Source organism: Phycodurus eques, chromosome 20 (genome assembly GCF_024500275.1).
Source record: "Phycodurus eques isolate BA_2022a chromosome 20, UOR_Pequ_1.1, whole genome shotgun sequence".
In the NCBI taxonomy this organism is placed as follows: domain Eukaryota; kingdom Metazoa; phylum Chordata; class Actinopteri; order Syngnathiformes; family Syngnathidae; genus Phycodurus; species Phycodurus eques.
The window spans coordinates 6,616,713-6,634,574 of record NC_084544.1 but is presented as its reverse complement, the minus strand read 5'-3'; the positions used below and the strand labels follow the sequence as shown (position 1 = coordinate 6,634,574).

General features: G+C 41.7%; 1 protein-coding gene across 4 annotated transcripts in view; it reads left to right on the top strand.

Annotated features, from left to right (window-relative positions):
- The window catches only part of adcy2b (adenylate cyclase 2b (brain)), a 53,087-nt gene extending 35,225 nt beyond the window's left edge, over positions 1-17,862 (top strand). For 2 of the 4 annotated variants that reach the window (XM_061664272.1, XM_061664271.1), the window contains exons 15-26: positions 184-281; positions 1,693-1,777; positions 5,077-5,217; positions 5,784-5,936; positions 6,425-6,609; positions 7,829-7,913; positions 12,761-12,919; positions 13,981-14,127; positions 14,274-14,381; positions 15,322-15,436; positions 15,516-15,640; positions 16,171-17,862. In XM_061664272.1, coding sequence (XP_061520256.1) covers positions 184-281; positions 1,693-1,777; positions 5,077-5,217; positions 5,784-5,936; positions 6,425-6,609; positions 7,829-7,913; positions 12,761-12,919; positions 13,981-14,127; positions 14,274-14,381; positions 15,322-15,436; positions 15,516-15,640; positions 16,171-16,323 — 1,554 coding nt within the window. In that variant the 3' untranslated portion in view covers positions 16,324-17,862. Of the gene's footprint in view, positions 1-183; positions 282-1,692; positions 1,778-5,076; positions 5,218-5,783; positions 5,937-6,424; positions 6,610-7,828; positions 7,914-12,760; positions 12,920-13,980; positions 14,128-14,273; positions 14,382-15,321; positions 15,437-15,515; positions 15,641-16,170 lie in introns of those variants that run through there. The other 2 variants (XM_061664273.1, XM_061664274.1) reach the window with 2 other exon arrangements.

The following is a 17,862-nucleotide window of genomic DNA, read 5'->3' as shown; positions in this document are numbered from 1 at the left end:
TTGGTCACGAAATGATTGAAATCCAAGTCAATGTACATTTATGTGGTTTCCACATTCTAACCAGCCCCTTGAGAGCAACCATAACTTCGATGTGGCCGTAAACGTTACCCCAGCGGGCGTACAGTATTTTCCTCTCAGTCATGCGTCTGTCCTGAATTGACCACATCCATCCCCTCTCAACAGTACAGATCAACAACCCTGCCTGCGTTCAAGTACTACATCACGTGCGCCTGCCTCATATTCTCCTGCATATTCATCGTGCAAGTCCTCGTCTTGCCCAAGTAAGTTCTGGAGGCGACACTGTGGCGGCAGATTGATGTTAGAAAACTCATTTGACGCCAGTCGACTCATTAAAGAGGCCGGGTGGTGGGGGGAGCAGGAGGACGGATGTTAAAATACAGACTGGGATGAAATGACGCCGTGCTGCTGGTGATTATAGATCAGGTAAATCAAAATGTGGCGGCGAGGAGAGCGAGTCATGCTAATTTATTGCCTGGGCGGCCCAACAGGGTAATTCAGCATCTGAACGGCTATCGATTTTCTAATTCGGCCCTCTTTGGCGTTCTCTTTTTTTTTGTAACCTTTGTTCTGTTTGTGGCAGGGCCAGGGTGTGACATCATTCCCTTTTATGATGGTCTTCCTTAAATCAGGCTGACTGTTTCGTTGGAGTAACTCCATTACAACAAGGCATAGATCCTCAGTACAATCTGATAAATGCTTACCTCTGCTAAATGGATTGCTGGGCGGAATACATTAGAAATCTTCATTACATTTATTGGCTGCTGTGAATGTGTGTGTGTCTGTATGCATGTGTGTGTATGGAAAGCATCTTTGAAATCCAGCTTAAGGTCTATGTACTAAAACGCTCTGTCCTCAATAGTAAGACAATTCAGCGCACTAGTAGAATGACTATTTTACTAGTAATGTTTTTTCCACTACCGTACGATATTTCTGTCAACTGCATATTACTAGGCAAGCGTGCATGAATTGACATTTGCTCCAATAGTACTACTAGTGCAGCACAAGATGTTAACTGGTAGAATTTTACAATGTCTCTCAATGTGCTGATAGGAAGCAGTTGTCAGCTAGTATTCAGTTTTGCCTCACTGCTAACATGTACTTGTCCTACGAGTACAGTATGACAAAGTTGTCTTCTTTCCATAAATTTGTTTGAGCGTTTATTGATATCCTTGATATCCAGTACCAGTATGCTATTTGTCCTCACTAGTAAGAATATTCAGCATTCTATTAGCATTTCTAGGGTGCACTAGTTAAATGACTGTGTCTTAGCAGTAATGTTTTTTTCCACAACTTTATGAAATTTCTGCCCCCTAGTAGGATAACTTCAGCATACCAGTAGAGCAACTGCATGTTAATATTGAGGCATTTTGGTGCTACTAGTAGGGTCCTGGAGGATACTAGTGCATGACACATGCCTACTGGTTGTGCCTAGTAGTCTTAGTCATGAAGCACACTACTAGTAAGGTTGAATTGCGTACTAGTAGGCAAAAAAGGCACCGGTGTTGGAAAAAAAAAACATGATAGTAAGACACAGTCAGTCTGCTAGTGTGCTGTACTGTCTTACGAGTGAGGACAAAGAGCGTACTAGTACATGGGCTTAAGCTGGATATCAAGGTTATCGAATAAATGCTCAAACTTCTTTCCATACGTGTGTGTTTGTGTGTGCTGTAGAACTGCAGTGCTGGGGATATCCTTCGGCCTGGCCTTCCTGCTGTTGGCTCTGATCTTGGTTCTTTGCTTTGCCGGTCACGTTCTGGTGGGTATGCAAGCTTTTCTCAATGAACATCTGAAAAGCACTCGCAGTGCCTGACTTTTTCCCCATTTTGTGTTCCAGCCTTATTCCATAATAGTTTGACATCATTTTTTCTTTAAACATTTGCACACAACACCCCATAATGACAATATGGAAAGGTTTTCTTTCAGAAATCACATGTATAGTATATACTGTAAGTTACAGATGCACTGTATATACAATCTTAAAAATATACAGCAGTGTGTACAATGAATGTCCCTTTGAGGTCTTATAATGATTATATTACGACATTTGGGTTGTCCCATCAAGGGTTTTCTTTTGACAGAAGCGTTTTTCTTTATTTATTTATTTGTTTTCCCCTCTGGGCTTGGGACCAGCAGAATGAAGTGTTGACTACTGCAAATATCCCAATTTGGTCTCTTTCTAATAAAGAAATGAAAATATGCTGCACAATATTTATGATCAAATTCCCCAAGAAGCTAAACAATGTCTAGCAATATGATGCAGCGCAATTTTAAAACACAATAATAAACATATTGCTAAGTTAATTCCTGTCTGACTACACCTATTCATACATCGAGCATAGTTGGCAGAATTGTTGTCTGTAATGGATCACATTAGAGGTGCACCTAAGGTTGTGGCTGGTGACTTGTATTCATTTAACCGCTAAAGAGCTCATCACCCCATTGAAGTCTAATTTAAGCTTTTCAACAAGGCCTAATGGGACTTTTGGACATATTTAATTTCGCTGACGGACTGAGATTAACTGGCCAGTAAATGACATTTGATCTGAGTATTGTAGTCAAATTTAAACTGTTTGATCATGAATGAAACAAAATGTTCTACTGCTGAGTTGATAATTACGACAGAATTCTGTGTATTTTTCATGTAATACGAGTGATCCAAATCATGAGTTTATTTAGATTCTTTTGTCATCACAATCAAGTCATTTTTACTTCCACGCTACAAACAGTTCGGAATGTTTTATGAACGATCTTTACACCCCTCACATCCCCCCCCCCCCCCCCACACACACACACACACACACCCTTAAGAACTCATCACTCTCCTAGTTCTCTCTCTGGGGAGTTTATAGTCCACCAGCAAGTGGGTCGCCTCCATTCCACCAATGTTTATCAATAACCTTGACGCGTGACCCAGATGTCACTTAGAAGTGGATCGTTTTTAATGGGTTTTCAGAGGTCATTAATTCAGTACGTTTTTCTCAATAAAAGCTGAGAAGGCGTTCACGGGAATCCTCAATGAGGTTGTCATAGAAATTGGAAATCTTTTGTCCATTGTTAAAAGAGGGACTTGATATGGTACCTTACAATAGGAATACAAATAAATGAAGATTAACAAAGTAAAATTAGTGGGTGAGAATAGTCCAGACATTTGCTTTCTTGCTTTTTTTGTTCTGTTCTGGTTGTGAGATCGGAACACAATTTAAAAGCAATTCCTTTCTACTGAAAACTGTCAGCTGTGTCAAATTGAAAGGTATTAGTCACCTGAATTACTTTCTGGAGTGCCTGCTGACCCGTGACGTGTGAAATTAATCAACCAAGTAAATGTATTTCTCAAAACGTGTCTTGTGAACACACCGAAAAAAGGCGAAGCGCTCAATTTACCGGTCGATCTTCGTTCCTACCCTCACCTATGGTCATGAGCTGTGGGTCGTGACCGAAAGAACAAGATCCCGGATACAACCGGCCGAGATGAGTTTCATCCGCAGGGTGTCCGGGCTCTCCCTTAGAGATAGGGTGAGAAGCTTGGTCATCTGGGAGGATCTCAGAGTAGAGCTGCTGCTCCTCCGCATTGAGAGGAGCCAGATGAGGTGGCTGGGGCATCTGATTCAGATGCCTCCCGGACGCCTCCCTGGTGAGGTGTTCCGGGCACGTCCCACCGGGAGGAGACCCCGGACACGACCCCGGACACGCTTGAGAGACTACGTCCTTCGGCTGGCCTGGGAACGCCTCGGGATCCCCCCGGAAGAGCTGGATGAAGTGGCTGTGGAGAGGGAAGTCTGGGCGTCCCTGCTAAAGCTACTGCCCCCGCGACACGACCCGGATAAGCGGTAGAAAATGGATGGATGGATGGATGGGTGTCTTGTGAACAAGTTGATCTGAATTTCACCAGATTGTGACATAACAGGGCACCACATGCGCGGATATGCACAGTTATTGACATGAAGCGATGACTCCACAAGGGAAAATACAATCCGTGCTGTCTTTATTGGGGTTTCGCAGTTCGCATTCACTTTTTTAGACTCGGGGCTCAACATGCAGCCACCCCTAGTTGTCATGGTAACAATATTAGCCAACTGTATATGGGGCGGAGTGAGCAGTGGCTCATTCGCTCTTAAAACAGGCTGATTTCAGCAAGACAAAAAATAGGGTGTAAAGTAGGATTCTTGATCCTTGGTATTTTGACAAAAATGTCACAGCCCCATTGTTAAGAAACATGGGAAATGTTTTAGATTGTATAAAAATATATTGTCACTGCCGGGTGGAAGCCCTGTATGTCCAAATCGGGTCAATTCATATTTTTTCACAAACCAGAACTACTAGTCTGTCCCCATATCGTCTGTTATTTTTACACATTATAACATTAACCAATTTAAAGCATTGAAATAGCTTCAATAGAAGAAACATGAACTGTCTTGGACACTTGAGCTGTCCGAGAACTCTTGTAAAACTCACTCTGGGGGAGCTGTGCGGTATTATGTCGCCTTAAGTTTGAAAGTCTGGATGTTTTGAGAGAAAATACATCAATTTGAGTGAGCCTGTTGTGTCAAAAATGGATAGCATCGTAATGCCTCAATGCAGAAGGAAGCACGTCAGCCCAAAGGTAAGTGCGTACCGATTCCTTTTTGCTTATTACACTGCTTGCTTATTTGCTCATTTTATTTCTTACATCACTCATTGAAAAATACTTTGGGAATTTGCTTTTTTTTGAAGTATTGAAGGCATTTTGTATCGTCGGTGGACAGCTGGTGCTTACAACGTGTCCTGCCATTTTATCAATGACAGCGTAATAAATTAGATTAAAAATTTTTTATTTGAGGGTGGTGTTGTGTTTACGTTGGCACACAACGGTATATGATTCATTTAAGGTACTATATAATACCAACTTGAACGATGCAGTGTTTGGTAACATAAAAAAGTTTTTGTATTTCCTGAAAAGTTGTGGTTTTGTAGATGCGAGGATTCAGCCCGACAATGACAATAAAATACGTCTCATTTCAAGTTAACCAATAAAATGTGATTTCACACCTCCATGTCATGGTTTGTTTGCGTCTCCAGCAAGGACGAAAGGGATCGGTGTGTTCTTTCCCCTGGTTGAACACTTCGTCTCGCATCATCGTCACCAACAATCCCTGGCTGCGATTGGTCCTCACCATGACGACCACCGCTCTCATCCTTGTAATGGCCGTCTTCAACATGGTGAGAACGTCGTACGCATGGGACCTTGTTGCGTGTTTGTGAGACGGCTAAATTGTCCTCCTTCGCGATGTTCATAATCACATTTCCCTTGTAATTGCCGTCGCGAATCGGCGAACAGCATGATGACGTGTGACGGCAGCGACTACTTTGTTCTTCAATCACATGTGAAAACCAGAACACCATTAAGTTGTACATTTGGATTAGGCCTGATGTGTGTTTCGCTTTTTTATTTATTTATTTTTTCCTCATTACCATGTAAGAAAATATGAATGAACAAATGAGTTTGGGAAAGAAATTCACTCGCCAGCCACTTCATAAACACTTTAATGAAATTAAATTAGATGATGTGGCCATCGTTATTTGAATAGAAAGTACAAAAAATGGTCATGTATTTTGGAATTCACAGTAGAATGCTATCACATGTGAAAAGATATCCCCAACCCAAAACGAATTTATTGGTGCCTTCAAACCGTGTCACATTTCATTCTTTCTGCCTTGTTGATATTACTATTTTTTTGGGTGGTTTGAGCCCGATTTTACTGCTTTTCTTCTGGAATTGCTTGCAGTTCTTCGTAGAAGATCCTGGGAGATCCAAGGATGAAGTTTCAGCATTGGCTTCAACTGAAGGCGTCGTGGCCGGCCCCCCTGGGAATCTAACCAATGGCTCCATGCCTGACTTCCAGTCTCAATTGGCAAGAGAAAGCCGGTTTTATCTACCAGTAAGTATTCTGAGGAAGACAGCAGCTTGCTTGCTTCAGTCGTGATCATTTAGATCTTTATTCTCAGCAAGCAAGAAAGAAATAGACTCACTCACCCCAGAGATGTTGATTCGCGTCATAAGATCCCCCCTCCCCGGCCCCCCCATTTGTCTCACATGCAAGGGGAATTCTTATAGATCAAAAGCTTCCCTTTCTGTCTGATTAATTCATAATGTGCACACAAGATGCCTATCCCGAGTAGCACGTAACAGTTATTTACTGTACTCTTTAATGTCAAATAAACAAAATAGGTTTCCTGCATTTGAATGTCAACTGGGATTCTGTGTGTGTGTGTGGGGGGGGGGGTAAAAGTACCTTTAATAAGAACCACAGAGGATCAAGCCAATTGTAGAATGTGAGAGTTTTTGTTAAAATAATGCCTGTTTCACTGTCAGTCATAACTGAGCAAGGGAACGAATACACGTTTTGTACCTCTATCCCCACCCCAGTACTTCATCTACTGCTGTATTCTGGGCCTGGTGTCGTGCTCTGTGTTCCTGAGGATCAACTACGAGCTGAAGATGGTGGTGATGCTGGTCGCCTTGGTGATCTACAACATCATCATCCTCCAGACGCACGCCTCGCTGCTCGACGGCTTTAGCAAAGCTCTGTATACCACCCAAGTGCTGGACAGGTACCTGAGCGTGCTCTCTCGAGCTGAGACAGCCGCATACAGGGTTTTCACACAGGCGGTTTTCACTTTTCATTGACAGTTGGTATTGTCACTGCTGAGACAGATAATCGATGTTCTTCCTCTCTCACCTCACCTTAACTTTTTATTTTATGGACGTTTATACTGAGGCTGTAGAAGGAAATAATCCAAATTAAAAGTAGGGTTTTATATATCCATCCATCCATCCATCCATTTTCTGAGCCGCTTCTCCTGGAGCCAATCCCAGCTATCATCAGGCAGGAGGCGGGGTACACCCTGAACTGGTTGCCAGACAGTCGCAGACATGTCCAATAACCCCTCCCATATTCACGATTTGCTACTTGTGGATTTCCAGATTTTGCTTGGGAACCTATCCTCCTAAAGCCGACTAGAACAGCTGGACATTATTTGGGGTTAATCAAAGGCACTTTAAATGGTGGCAGGTGTGTGCTGACTTCAATCTACAATTAGTTTAAATGTTACGTGAGGGTGTCCACACCTGTGCAATAACATTATCTCATTTGTTTATTTTTACTTGAAAAGCTTTGTTTTTTTCAGTTGAGTTGTTCAGGTTATGGGTCACATTATAAGTGACAAAGATATTGAAATGATTTATCTAGGTCTTGTTTTTTATATCTCAAAAACCTGGCATATGAACAGGGGTGTGTAGACATTTTTAACAACCGTAATTGCTTGATGGATGAATTAAATTTCAAATAATTTCATCCTTCCATTTGTCGACATGCGATCTTTGGAGGAAAACGTTTGGACAACCCTGCCATGTATGTGGTGCCAAGGAATTTTGTTGAAGTGAGTTCAGGAGTGTCATGTATTGCTTTGGTGCTATCTTTTGACATTTGGGTGCCAATGAAGTGAGTTGAGGAGCTCCATGTAGTGCTTTGGCATGATCTTATGGTATCTTGCTGTCAAGGCACTAGCTTGAAGTGAGTTGAGGCGCTCCAAGTAGTGTTTTGGCACCATCTTGTGGGTTTTGGTGCCAAGGAACTACATTGAAGTAAGTTGAAGAGCGTCATGCAGTGCTTTGGAAGTGCCAAGGAACTATGTAGAAGTGAGCTGAGGAGCTTCATATGTAAGTGCTGTGGCGCCGTCTTTTGGCACCTTGGTGCCAAGGAACTGTGTTGAAGTCAGTTGTACGAATTGATATCGACTCTATGCTGTTACTGTGTTTCTTCCTGATTAGACCAGGAATCCTGAAGGACCTAAAGACCATGGGCTCTGTTTCCCTCTTTATCTTCTTCATCACGCTGCTGGTGTTGGCTAGACAGGTCAGTAACGGCTCTTAAACGTCATACTTCACCCCAATTGTGTTTGACATGGTTTAGGTCAGGGCTCTCAGATTTTTCTACACCAAAGTCAGACCAACTGCGCCTTACGCCAAAGTGGGAAGCCAAAATAATTAGATATGATTAAGATTTAAGTGGTGATTAAAAAAATTTGGTTCAACAAGTAGTTAGAAATCACTGGATTAAGAGGTGTGTCTTAAGACATTTTTAAAGTGAAAATTATATGGTCAATCAGGATTGCTTAGCATACAAATCCGCAAAATACTATGAAATCTTAGTGTAGCTTTGGAGTTGCTTGTGTGACCCACTTTCCTCCATCTTCCTCCACATCCACCACATTGAGTGAGACATAAAAAGCTCAGATGACACACATTTTCATTTTTATTTTGGGGGTGCTATCCATCAGCGCTGACTCCAGAGCAGATGTTGCAGATGGGAGGGCACCCTCCAGAGTATCAGAGTACCAGGAAGGCGCACAGTCTCCTCGGAGAGCCACAGTTGGTCCAGACAGCTCAGCGTGTCCTCATTCTCTGATTCGCTGTCAACAGATGGGAGGAGGACATTCTGTTTTGGAAACAAAATGTGTAGTGTGACTACAGACTATCCTATAATTAGGGTTGTCCTACCTGCATGCTGTTTGGGGTTGAACCATCTCCACCAACTTAAGAACAGTACCAGTGTAGTGTAACGGTGTACGTGAGAAAGTTGGAGCTTTTTATTTGGTTTCATCGAACTACAACACATTTTCTCCCACGTGTCATTTGGGAGATTTTGTTATGGTGCAATCAAACCGAGGTTGAACTTTTTCCAAAAGGTATGTTTGCAAACATGGCATTACTCATCACCTAAAGAACACCATGCCTACTGTGAAGCATGATGGTGACAGCATCGTGCTTTGAGGCTGTTTTTCTTCAGCTGGGACCTGGGGCCTTAGTCAAGGTGAGGGAAATTATGAACAGTTGAAACAGCAGTAAGGGTTACCAGAAAAAGTAGGAAAATCCCACTGGAACATCTGAACCTTATTTGGGGTTTCATCCGAAGCACTTAAAATGTTGGCGTGTGTGTGCTGACTCCCATTTAATGTGTGTTTGAATGCGATTGGTTAATTCTGAACACAGCCACATACATCCCTAGTTATAAGCGGGTGTGCACACTTGTGCAACCACATGTCAATTGTTATTTTTACTTCTGCTCTCAAAAAGATTTTTTTTGGTTGTTGTTTTTTTTTTTTGCATTTCCATTTGAGTTGTACAGGTTATAGTCACATTAACAGTGTTTTGTAATGATTATCTTGGTCTCATTTTTTGTCACAAAAACCTGGCATTTGAACAGGGGTGTTTAGACTTAAAAACACATAAAAAAATATATGAATAAATATAAGATACCACTATATATACTGAATGTATATCTTTTTTTTCCCCCCCTTGGCTTTTTAGCATGAAGTAGATGAGAACAACCCTGAATGCAAAATAAACTCTTGTCTGGTGTCTGGCACTTGAACATCGCCCACGTAATTATGGATGTTAAGCAAAAGAAAAAAAAGAAAAAATATGGTGTCGCCGAGTCATGCGTAAACTAATCCTGCATATTGTGGACGCAGTGCATCCATTTTAATCGCCAAATTTAGATCATTTGCATTGCAAAACTCCACCGTCAGCTCAAATGAGCCATTTTCCATCGATTTAGAGCAAAACTTATTGACAATCATGTTAGCTGCTTTCGAAACTGCATCTACAATGAGCAGTTTGCAGTCCCCCCCCCCACCCCACCCTTGGACTGGCCCACTTTTTCTCCCCTTGGACAAGACACATGCTCTATGTTGATATCTCAGCGCTTAAACTCTCCCTGTCTGCTAAATTGGCGGCATACTCGAATCACAATGGGGGAAGAACCTGCGCTGCTTACATACATCATATTGAGCGCTAACAACAATCACGCAATCTGCGGGGGCCGGCCAGCGGGTAGCCTGGAGCTCCCGATATGTGAGCGCAACGGCGGTGGGAGCTGGGGACCCCTGTCTCCAACACAAACACACACACTGCGGGGAGGTTTTGACCTGGATAGGTGACGCTTGCTGGTGTATAAATGTAGACAAAAGTCCCTCAAGCGTGAAGGATGAGGAAATATTGGCTTGCCTTTTATGCAAAATGGGCCCGCTCGCTGTTTTCACGAGCGATGAGAGAAGAGCTTGTGCATTATTTCTTATTGGGAGGCTCATTTACTACAACTACATTGCACGCTCTTGGGTTTCATTCACTTTTATATAGTTTTTTCGAGAGAACATGACTCCAGACAAGCCCTTCCATCAATTTTCAATAGAGCTTGTCCTCGTTAGGGTTGCGGGTGAGCTCGAGCTTATCCCAGCTGACTTTGGCCAAGAGATGTGGGATACACCCTGAAACCATTAGATACACAAAGTATAAACGGAGAAATAAAATGTAAAAATTACACATAAAATATAATCTAACTTAATCCTCAAATACATTTAGGTGCATGTTTTTTTTCTGCATATTACAACCCCAATTCCATTGAAGTTGGGACGTTGTGGTAAACATAAATAAAAACAGAATACAATGATTTGCAAAACATGTTCAACCTATATTTAATTGAATACACTACAACGACAAGATATTTAATGTTCAAACTGATTGATTGTTTTTAGCAAATAATCATTAACTTGGAATTTTATGGCTGCAACACATTCCAAAAAAGATGGGACAGAGTCATGTTTACCACTGTGTTACATCACCTTTTCTTTTAACAACATTCAATAACCGTTTGGGAACTGAGGACACTATATGTTGAAGCTTTGTAGGTGGAATTCTTTCCCATTCTTGCTTGATGTACAGCTTCAACTGTTCAACAGTCCGGGGTCTCCGTTGTCATATTTTACGCATCATAATGCGCCACACATTTTCAATGGGAGACAGGTCTGGACTGCAGGCAGGCCAGTCTATTACCCGCACTCTTTTACTACGAAGCCACGCTGTTGTAACACGTGCAGAATGTGGTTTGGCATTGTCTTGCTGAAATAAGCAGGGGCGTCCATGAAAAATACGTTGCTTGGATGGCAGCATATCTTTCTCCAAAACCTGTATGTACCTTTCAGCATGAATGGCGCCTTTACAGATGTGTAAGTTATCCATGCCATTGGCACTAACACAGCCCCATAGCATCACAGATGCTGGCTTTTGAACCTTGCCTCCATAAGTCCGGATGGTTCTTTTCCTCTTTGGCCCGGAGGACACGACGTCCACAATTTCCAAAAACAATTTGAAATGTGGACTCGTCGGACCACAGAAAACTTTTCCACTTTGCATCACTCCATCTTAGATGAGCTCGGGCCCAGAGAAGGCAGTGGCGTTTCTCGGTGTTGTTGATAAATGGCTTTTGCTTTGCATAGTAGAGTTTCAAGTTGCACTTACGGATGTAGCGCCGAACTGTATTTACTGACATTGGTTTTCTGAAGTGTTCCTGAGTCCCATGTGGTGATATCCTTTACACATTGATGTCGGTTTTTGATGCAGCGCCGGCTGAGGGATCGAAGGTCACGGGCATTCAATGTTGGTTTTCGGCCTTGCCGCTTACGTGCAGTGATTTCTCCAGATTCTCTGAACCTTTTGATGATATTATGGACCGTAGATGATGAAATCCCTAAATTCCTTTCAATTGTACGTTGAGGAACATTGTCCTTAAACTCTTCGATTATTTTCTCACGCACTTGTTCACAAAGAGGTGAACCTCGCCCCATCTTTGCTTGTGAATGACTGAGCAATTCAGGGAAGCTCCTTTTGTACCCAATCATGGCACCCACCTGTTCCCTGTGGGATGTTCCAAACAGGTGTTTGATGAGCATTCCTCAACTTTCTCAGTCATTTTTTGCCACCTGTCCCAGCTTTTTTGGAATGTGTTGCAGCCATAAAAATTCTAAGTTAATGATTATTTGCTAAAAACAGTCAAGTTGATCAGTTTGAACATTAAATATCTTGTCTTTGTAGTGTATTCAATTAAATATAGGTTGAACCTGATTTGCAAATCATTGTATTCTGTTTTTATTTGTTTAACACAACGTCCCAACTTCATTGGAATTGGGGTTGTAAATTAAATCCGTAAACTGATGAAATTTTCTTGCACTAGAAAAGCAAAAAAAAAAAAAAAAAGTAATGAAAAACCTATTAAAACAACAGAAGTTTATTTGGGGTTAATCAGAGGGCACTTTATATTGGTGGCAGGCCAATTCTGACCACAACCCCAGTTATAAGAGGGTGTGCACAATTGTGCAACCACATTATCGTAGTTGTTTATTTTTACTTCCCCTCTTGAAAAAATGTCATGTTTTTTTTGTTTTTTTTCTATTGAGTTGTACATGTTATTGATTACATTAACGGTTCAAAATGTTTTGAAATTATTTATCTTGTGCTGATTATTATTATTTTTTTCTAAACAGCGTATGTGTGTACACACTCACAATCGCACTTAGGACAATTTAGTCTTCAATTAACCCAAGAAGTTAACACACATCCTATTTTTGGGATGTGAGCGGAAGCTGGACTACCTGGGGGGGGAGGGGGAAACACAGGGAGAACATGCAAACAAGAATCAAACCCAGAACCTCAGATCTATAAAGCAGATGTGCTTACCACTAGGCAAACCATAAAAACGAACTAGTCCCGTATTTATAAAAAAAAAAAAAAAAAAAAAGCATGACGTTCCGATGCAGGAGACCAATGCACCTAACTTTTTTTTTGTGTGTGGTATGGTGATCCATAGCCGAGTGCTGTCTGGGAATGACACAGGTGTCTCTTTACTCTTGTGTCCTCCTGTAACAGAATGAATATTACTGTAGGTTGGACTTCCTGTGGAGGGACAAGTTCAAGCGGGAGTGCGAGGAGATCGAAACCATGGAGAATCTCAACCGAGTCCTGCTGGAGAACGTCCTGCCCGCCCACGTGGCCGAACACTTCCTGGGACGCAACTGGAAGAACGAGGTCAGCCGATGACTTGGTCGTTCTCACTTCTTGCGCTACAGCACTTCTTGTGCTCAAAGTTTGTACACTAAGTACCACCTTGAAAAATACTTAGCTCTCCAAGTACCACCACAATGACAAACATTTAAATACAGTGACATAGTAGGCCTAAATGTTAATCAAAAAAATGAAGATGAGGAGGCTTCATTGTATTCCTAATTTTCTTTTTCTTTTTTTGAACATTAACACAATAAAGGGGGTCCTACCGGTGAATGAAAACTACTTAAATAATGCATTTAAAAACATAGCACAAAAAGTTGACCCAAAAAAATTACATCAATAACAAGAAGTTAGTTTAAATGCACTGTGAATGTATAAATGTACTTAAAAGTTAATGACAACTGAACTGTAAAAAGGTACTATAGAGAGGTTTAATGGCTGTATTCATACAAGCTTCATTTCAATGTGTGTGATTGCATTCGATGTTTGAAATTTTGTTGTATTTGTTTTATTTTTGTATCACATTATACGGTGAGCACCCACATATTAGAAGTTTGGCAAATTCACCTATCCATAGATCATTTTGGGGGAACCTATCTGTTCTTTGTGGAAAAACAAAGTATTATTTTTGTCTCCATTTAGTGGCATGGCGCTGCCAACAAACTATGTTGAAGTTATTTGAAGAATTGAATTGAGACCAAAGTGCTTTTTCGCCATCTTGGTTCCACGGAACTATGTTGAAGTGACTTGAGCAGTTTCATTTAGAAAAAGGTACTGATGAGCAATTATGAATCTTTTTAGGGGGTGGGGCGCCAATTACTAGTGGATATGCGTTATTCGCGGCAGGGCTCGTTCACCACCGCCCACGAAAAGCGTTGGTTCACTTTACATGCTATAATGCCCTCGCTTGTGGGAAAGGAGAGCCACAGTTGCCAATGCACTTCTTAGACGTTTATTGAACTCCAGGAGAACAGTGAAGCACGTAAACACAATGAGCACCCTCTCGCATGAGCTGCTGTCAGCCACAGCTCACAGCCACTCACTGGGTTCACTGTGTTAAGAGGCGCCGTACTTGTCTTCAGGACCTTTACCATCAGTCGTACGACTCCGTGTGCGTGATGTTCGCCTCCATCCCGGACTTCAAAGAGTTTTACACCGAGTCGGACGTCAACAAGGAAGGACTCGAATGCCTCCGCCTCCTCAATGAGATCATAGCAGATTTTGATGAGGTAACCTGCGTTCCGCTTTTCCAGAGTAAACAATAGCTTCTCGGGACCGAGTGTGGAAACACAGCGGCGTGGCGCGACTTCCTGTTTGTCTCCAAGTCATGTGACGCGCTTTAACCCCACTCCCACCCACCTTGTGCCCTCCTCAGCTGCTTTCAAAGCCGAAGTTCAGCGGAGTGGAGAAGATTAAGACCATCGGGAGCACCTACATGGCGGCCACCGGACTCAACTTGACGCCAGGACCAGAGTGCGCACAGGCATGCTTTTGCACTCCATTTTTTACACACGCACACACAAATGATTCATGCTTGACCAGCATATCTAAATAGACGTAATGGTACAATGAGGCATTTTATGACTACTTGGTTAATATTCTGTTAAGAGATATATATGTGTACAGTATTTAATAAACAGCAGTACCTTTACAGAATACTGTGTATAAATAGAAAAACGAACATAAGATAAGAATTTCACAATTAAAAAAAAAATGTAAAGAGGTGGGTTACACTCTGGACTAGTCGCAAGGCTTTTAATTGATTTGTTTCCTTATTTTTTGTTCTCATTATGGTTCAGGGGTAAACTGGAGTCTATCCCAATTGACTGGGCGAGAGACGTGGTACACCGTGATCTGGTCGCCAGTCAGTCGCATTTTATTTTATTCCATTATTTTTATTTGATTTTATTGCATTACATGTCATTTTGTAAAATTATTTTCATTATTACTATTTGATTTTTAAAAGTTATCAAATATAGCATATGATACAACAACAACACGAGCATGGTGAAATATATAAAATAGTGAAATATCTCCACTGTGTATGTGTTTACATAAAGTAAATTGCCATTTTAAGGAAATATTGACGCGTGAGTGAGTTTCATTCAAATTTTCATTAAATGTCACATTTAAGTAATTACATTTATATATCATGTTATTTATTATTGTAATTATTATTATGATCATGATTATTGTATTATTATCATGGACGCATAATACTGTAGGTATATAAATGAATAGAATATGGAGAGGGGGTGGGATTTTATAAGTCTGGACTTCTTCCCAGTCCTGTTTGAACATGGCAAACTAACGTTAAGTGTTTCATTGGAGTTATGTGTTGTTAGATTTTTATGGTCAGAATAAAGATTCAAGCAAAATAAAAATGTACGATGTATTTGAATAATGTGCTTTATTTCCCGTAGGAACATGACAGACAATACATGCACATCGGCACCATGGTGGAGTTTGCCTTCGCTCTGGTCGGCAAGCTCGACGTCATCAACAAACATTCCTTCAATGACTTCCGACTGAGAATCGGTGAGAATATATCACGTGAGCGCCACTCGTTTCTTACCTGCGACGTATTGATTTGCGAGGTTTGTTTTTTTCCGTTCAGGGATAAATCACGGACCGGTCATTGCGGGGGTCATCGGAGCTCAGAAACCTCAATATGACATCTGGGGAAACAGCGTGAATGTGGCCAGTCGGATGGAGACCACGGGGGTTCTGGGCAAAATCCAGGTGGAAGCCCCTCTTTGAAAATCTTATGTGCATAGCAAGCTGTTTGAGCGGTTATTCAATATCCTACTAGTGCAGTGAACTGTTCTTGTACTAGTACTGTACGCTCTTTGTCCTCAGTAGTAAGACAATTCAGCGCACTAGTAGAACAACTGTCTTTTTTCCACTACTGCCTTCCACTCCTGTAATATAATTTCTGCATACTGGTAAAACAACTAGAGTGCACTAGTGAAATGACTACATTACTAGTGTGGCCAAACTGTGCACTGCACACAAAAGTGTACATTCTTAGTCTTACTAGTAATATGTAATCATTCTACTAGTGCATACTGCATTGGAAGGCAGTAGTGGAAAAAATATCACTATTAAGACAGTTGTTCTACTAGTGTGCTGAATTGTCTTACTAGTAAGGAAAAAGAGCCCCTAGTAGGATATCACATAAATGCTCATTCGGTTTGCCATTTATGTGGATTTTTACCAGTTTTTGGGGGTTTTTGTTTTTTTCCCAACGTCTTCTTTTGTTGTCCGTGCAGGTGACGGAGGAGACGAGCGAGATCTTATCCACGCTCGGCTACATGTGCTCGTGTCGAGGCATCATCAACGTGAAGGGCAAAGGGGAGCTGAAAACCTACTTTGTCCACACCGAGATGACCCGATCGCTGTCACAAGGCACTGTCATGCCTTGAGTGGGGGGGTGGGGGGGGGGGGGACAACACAAATAGACTTAACACAAAGTGGCATTAGCGACCATTGGTCATGCTCTGGAACTACAAGTCATTAGCAGAGGCCCCGTCGTCTCACTGGACAAACAACTGTGAAGACTGCGCTATTGTACGATGTCATTGGAGGTCAACCCCTGGGTGTTTGCCCCCCCCCCCCCCCCTCTCCCACACCACTCGAGTGTAGAAGACAGGTAGCTCTCCGAGGATTGAGGAGTGCTTGAGAGGAGAGATGTTTGCTATATTACTGCAGGTCTCGTGGGGCGCAGTCAAGCGTTAACATACAAAAGTAGTGCGGCGCTAATTAGACATGCCAGTGATGCGAGCAGTGCTTCACAGTGCTCAAGCAACGGCAGCTCTATAAATAGTATACACTCTTATGGACAAAAGCAAGGAGAGACACTCATTCATTTTTGGGAAGGTTGGAATGGACCCATCTTTGAGTCACACTTAACTGTAAATCACCAATTTTGAACTGGGCTCAAATTGACTACAGTGAACCCTTGCACATTTTAAATAGCAGCAGTCTTTTTGGATTAATTTCAATCCCTATGTTGGCACATTCGATACAGATTTTGATCACAATGCCACACCCCGCCCACTCTCAGATCCGCCGAGCTGCGCTGGTCTACGAAATTAAAAACATCGGTCTAACCCACCCCTGGCGCGCAGTTGCGCCACCCGCCGCGCTGGATTTACACCGGTCACGGAAATAGGACCCTTTACGTTTAAACCTGGGAGACCAGCCCCATTTTATTCTTCCATGTTCACTTCCTGTAGGAGTAATACTTTTGTCCATGCAATGTATATTGAAGCCCAGTCTGCTCCGAACCAGTGTGCTCACTGTTATTCCAACTGAATGTTAGATTAGTTTGTTGTCACGGTGCCAACAAATTCCCACACTGACAGGTAGTTTGAATGTGAATTAATGTTAGTAGTTTTAGAGACGTGTTGGAAGAGTTGCTGGCTCGAGAAGAAAAGTAGATTGTTGCCCTCTCGAAGCAAACCAGCTGCACTGTGTTTTAATGACCCCATCATGCCACCCTTTTGGTATTCATTAAATATTTGTATATAACATAACATGCCTCGTAGTTGCTTATTATACTTTTCATAATTGTCAAATAACATTTGATTGCACATGTACTTGTATTTGGCACTTCAAACAATCACAATATGTAATATTTACACCTAACATTTGTTTTCATGGGGTTTATCAGATAATCATCTTGGTCTGAAAAGTCTACACACCCCTATTCAAATACCAGGTCTTTGTGATACATGTATAAAAAGTGAGACCAAGATAAATTGTTTCAAAACTTTTTCCAGCATTAATGTAACCTGTACAACTCAATTGATATTTTTTGTATGTTTTTCAAGAGTAGGGGAGTAGTAATAAAGATAATTGTAGTCGCATAAGTGTCCCTCATAACTGGTGATGTGGCTGTGTTCTGAATTAACCAATCACATTCAAATTCATTTTAAACAGGAGTCAGCACAGACCTGCCA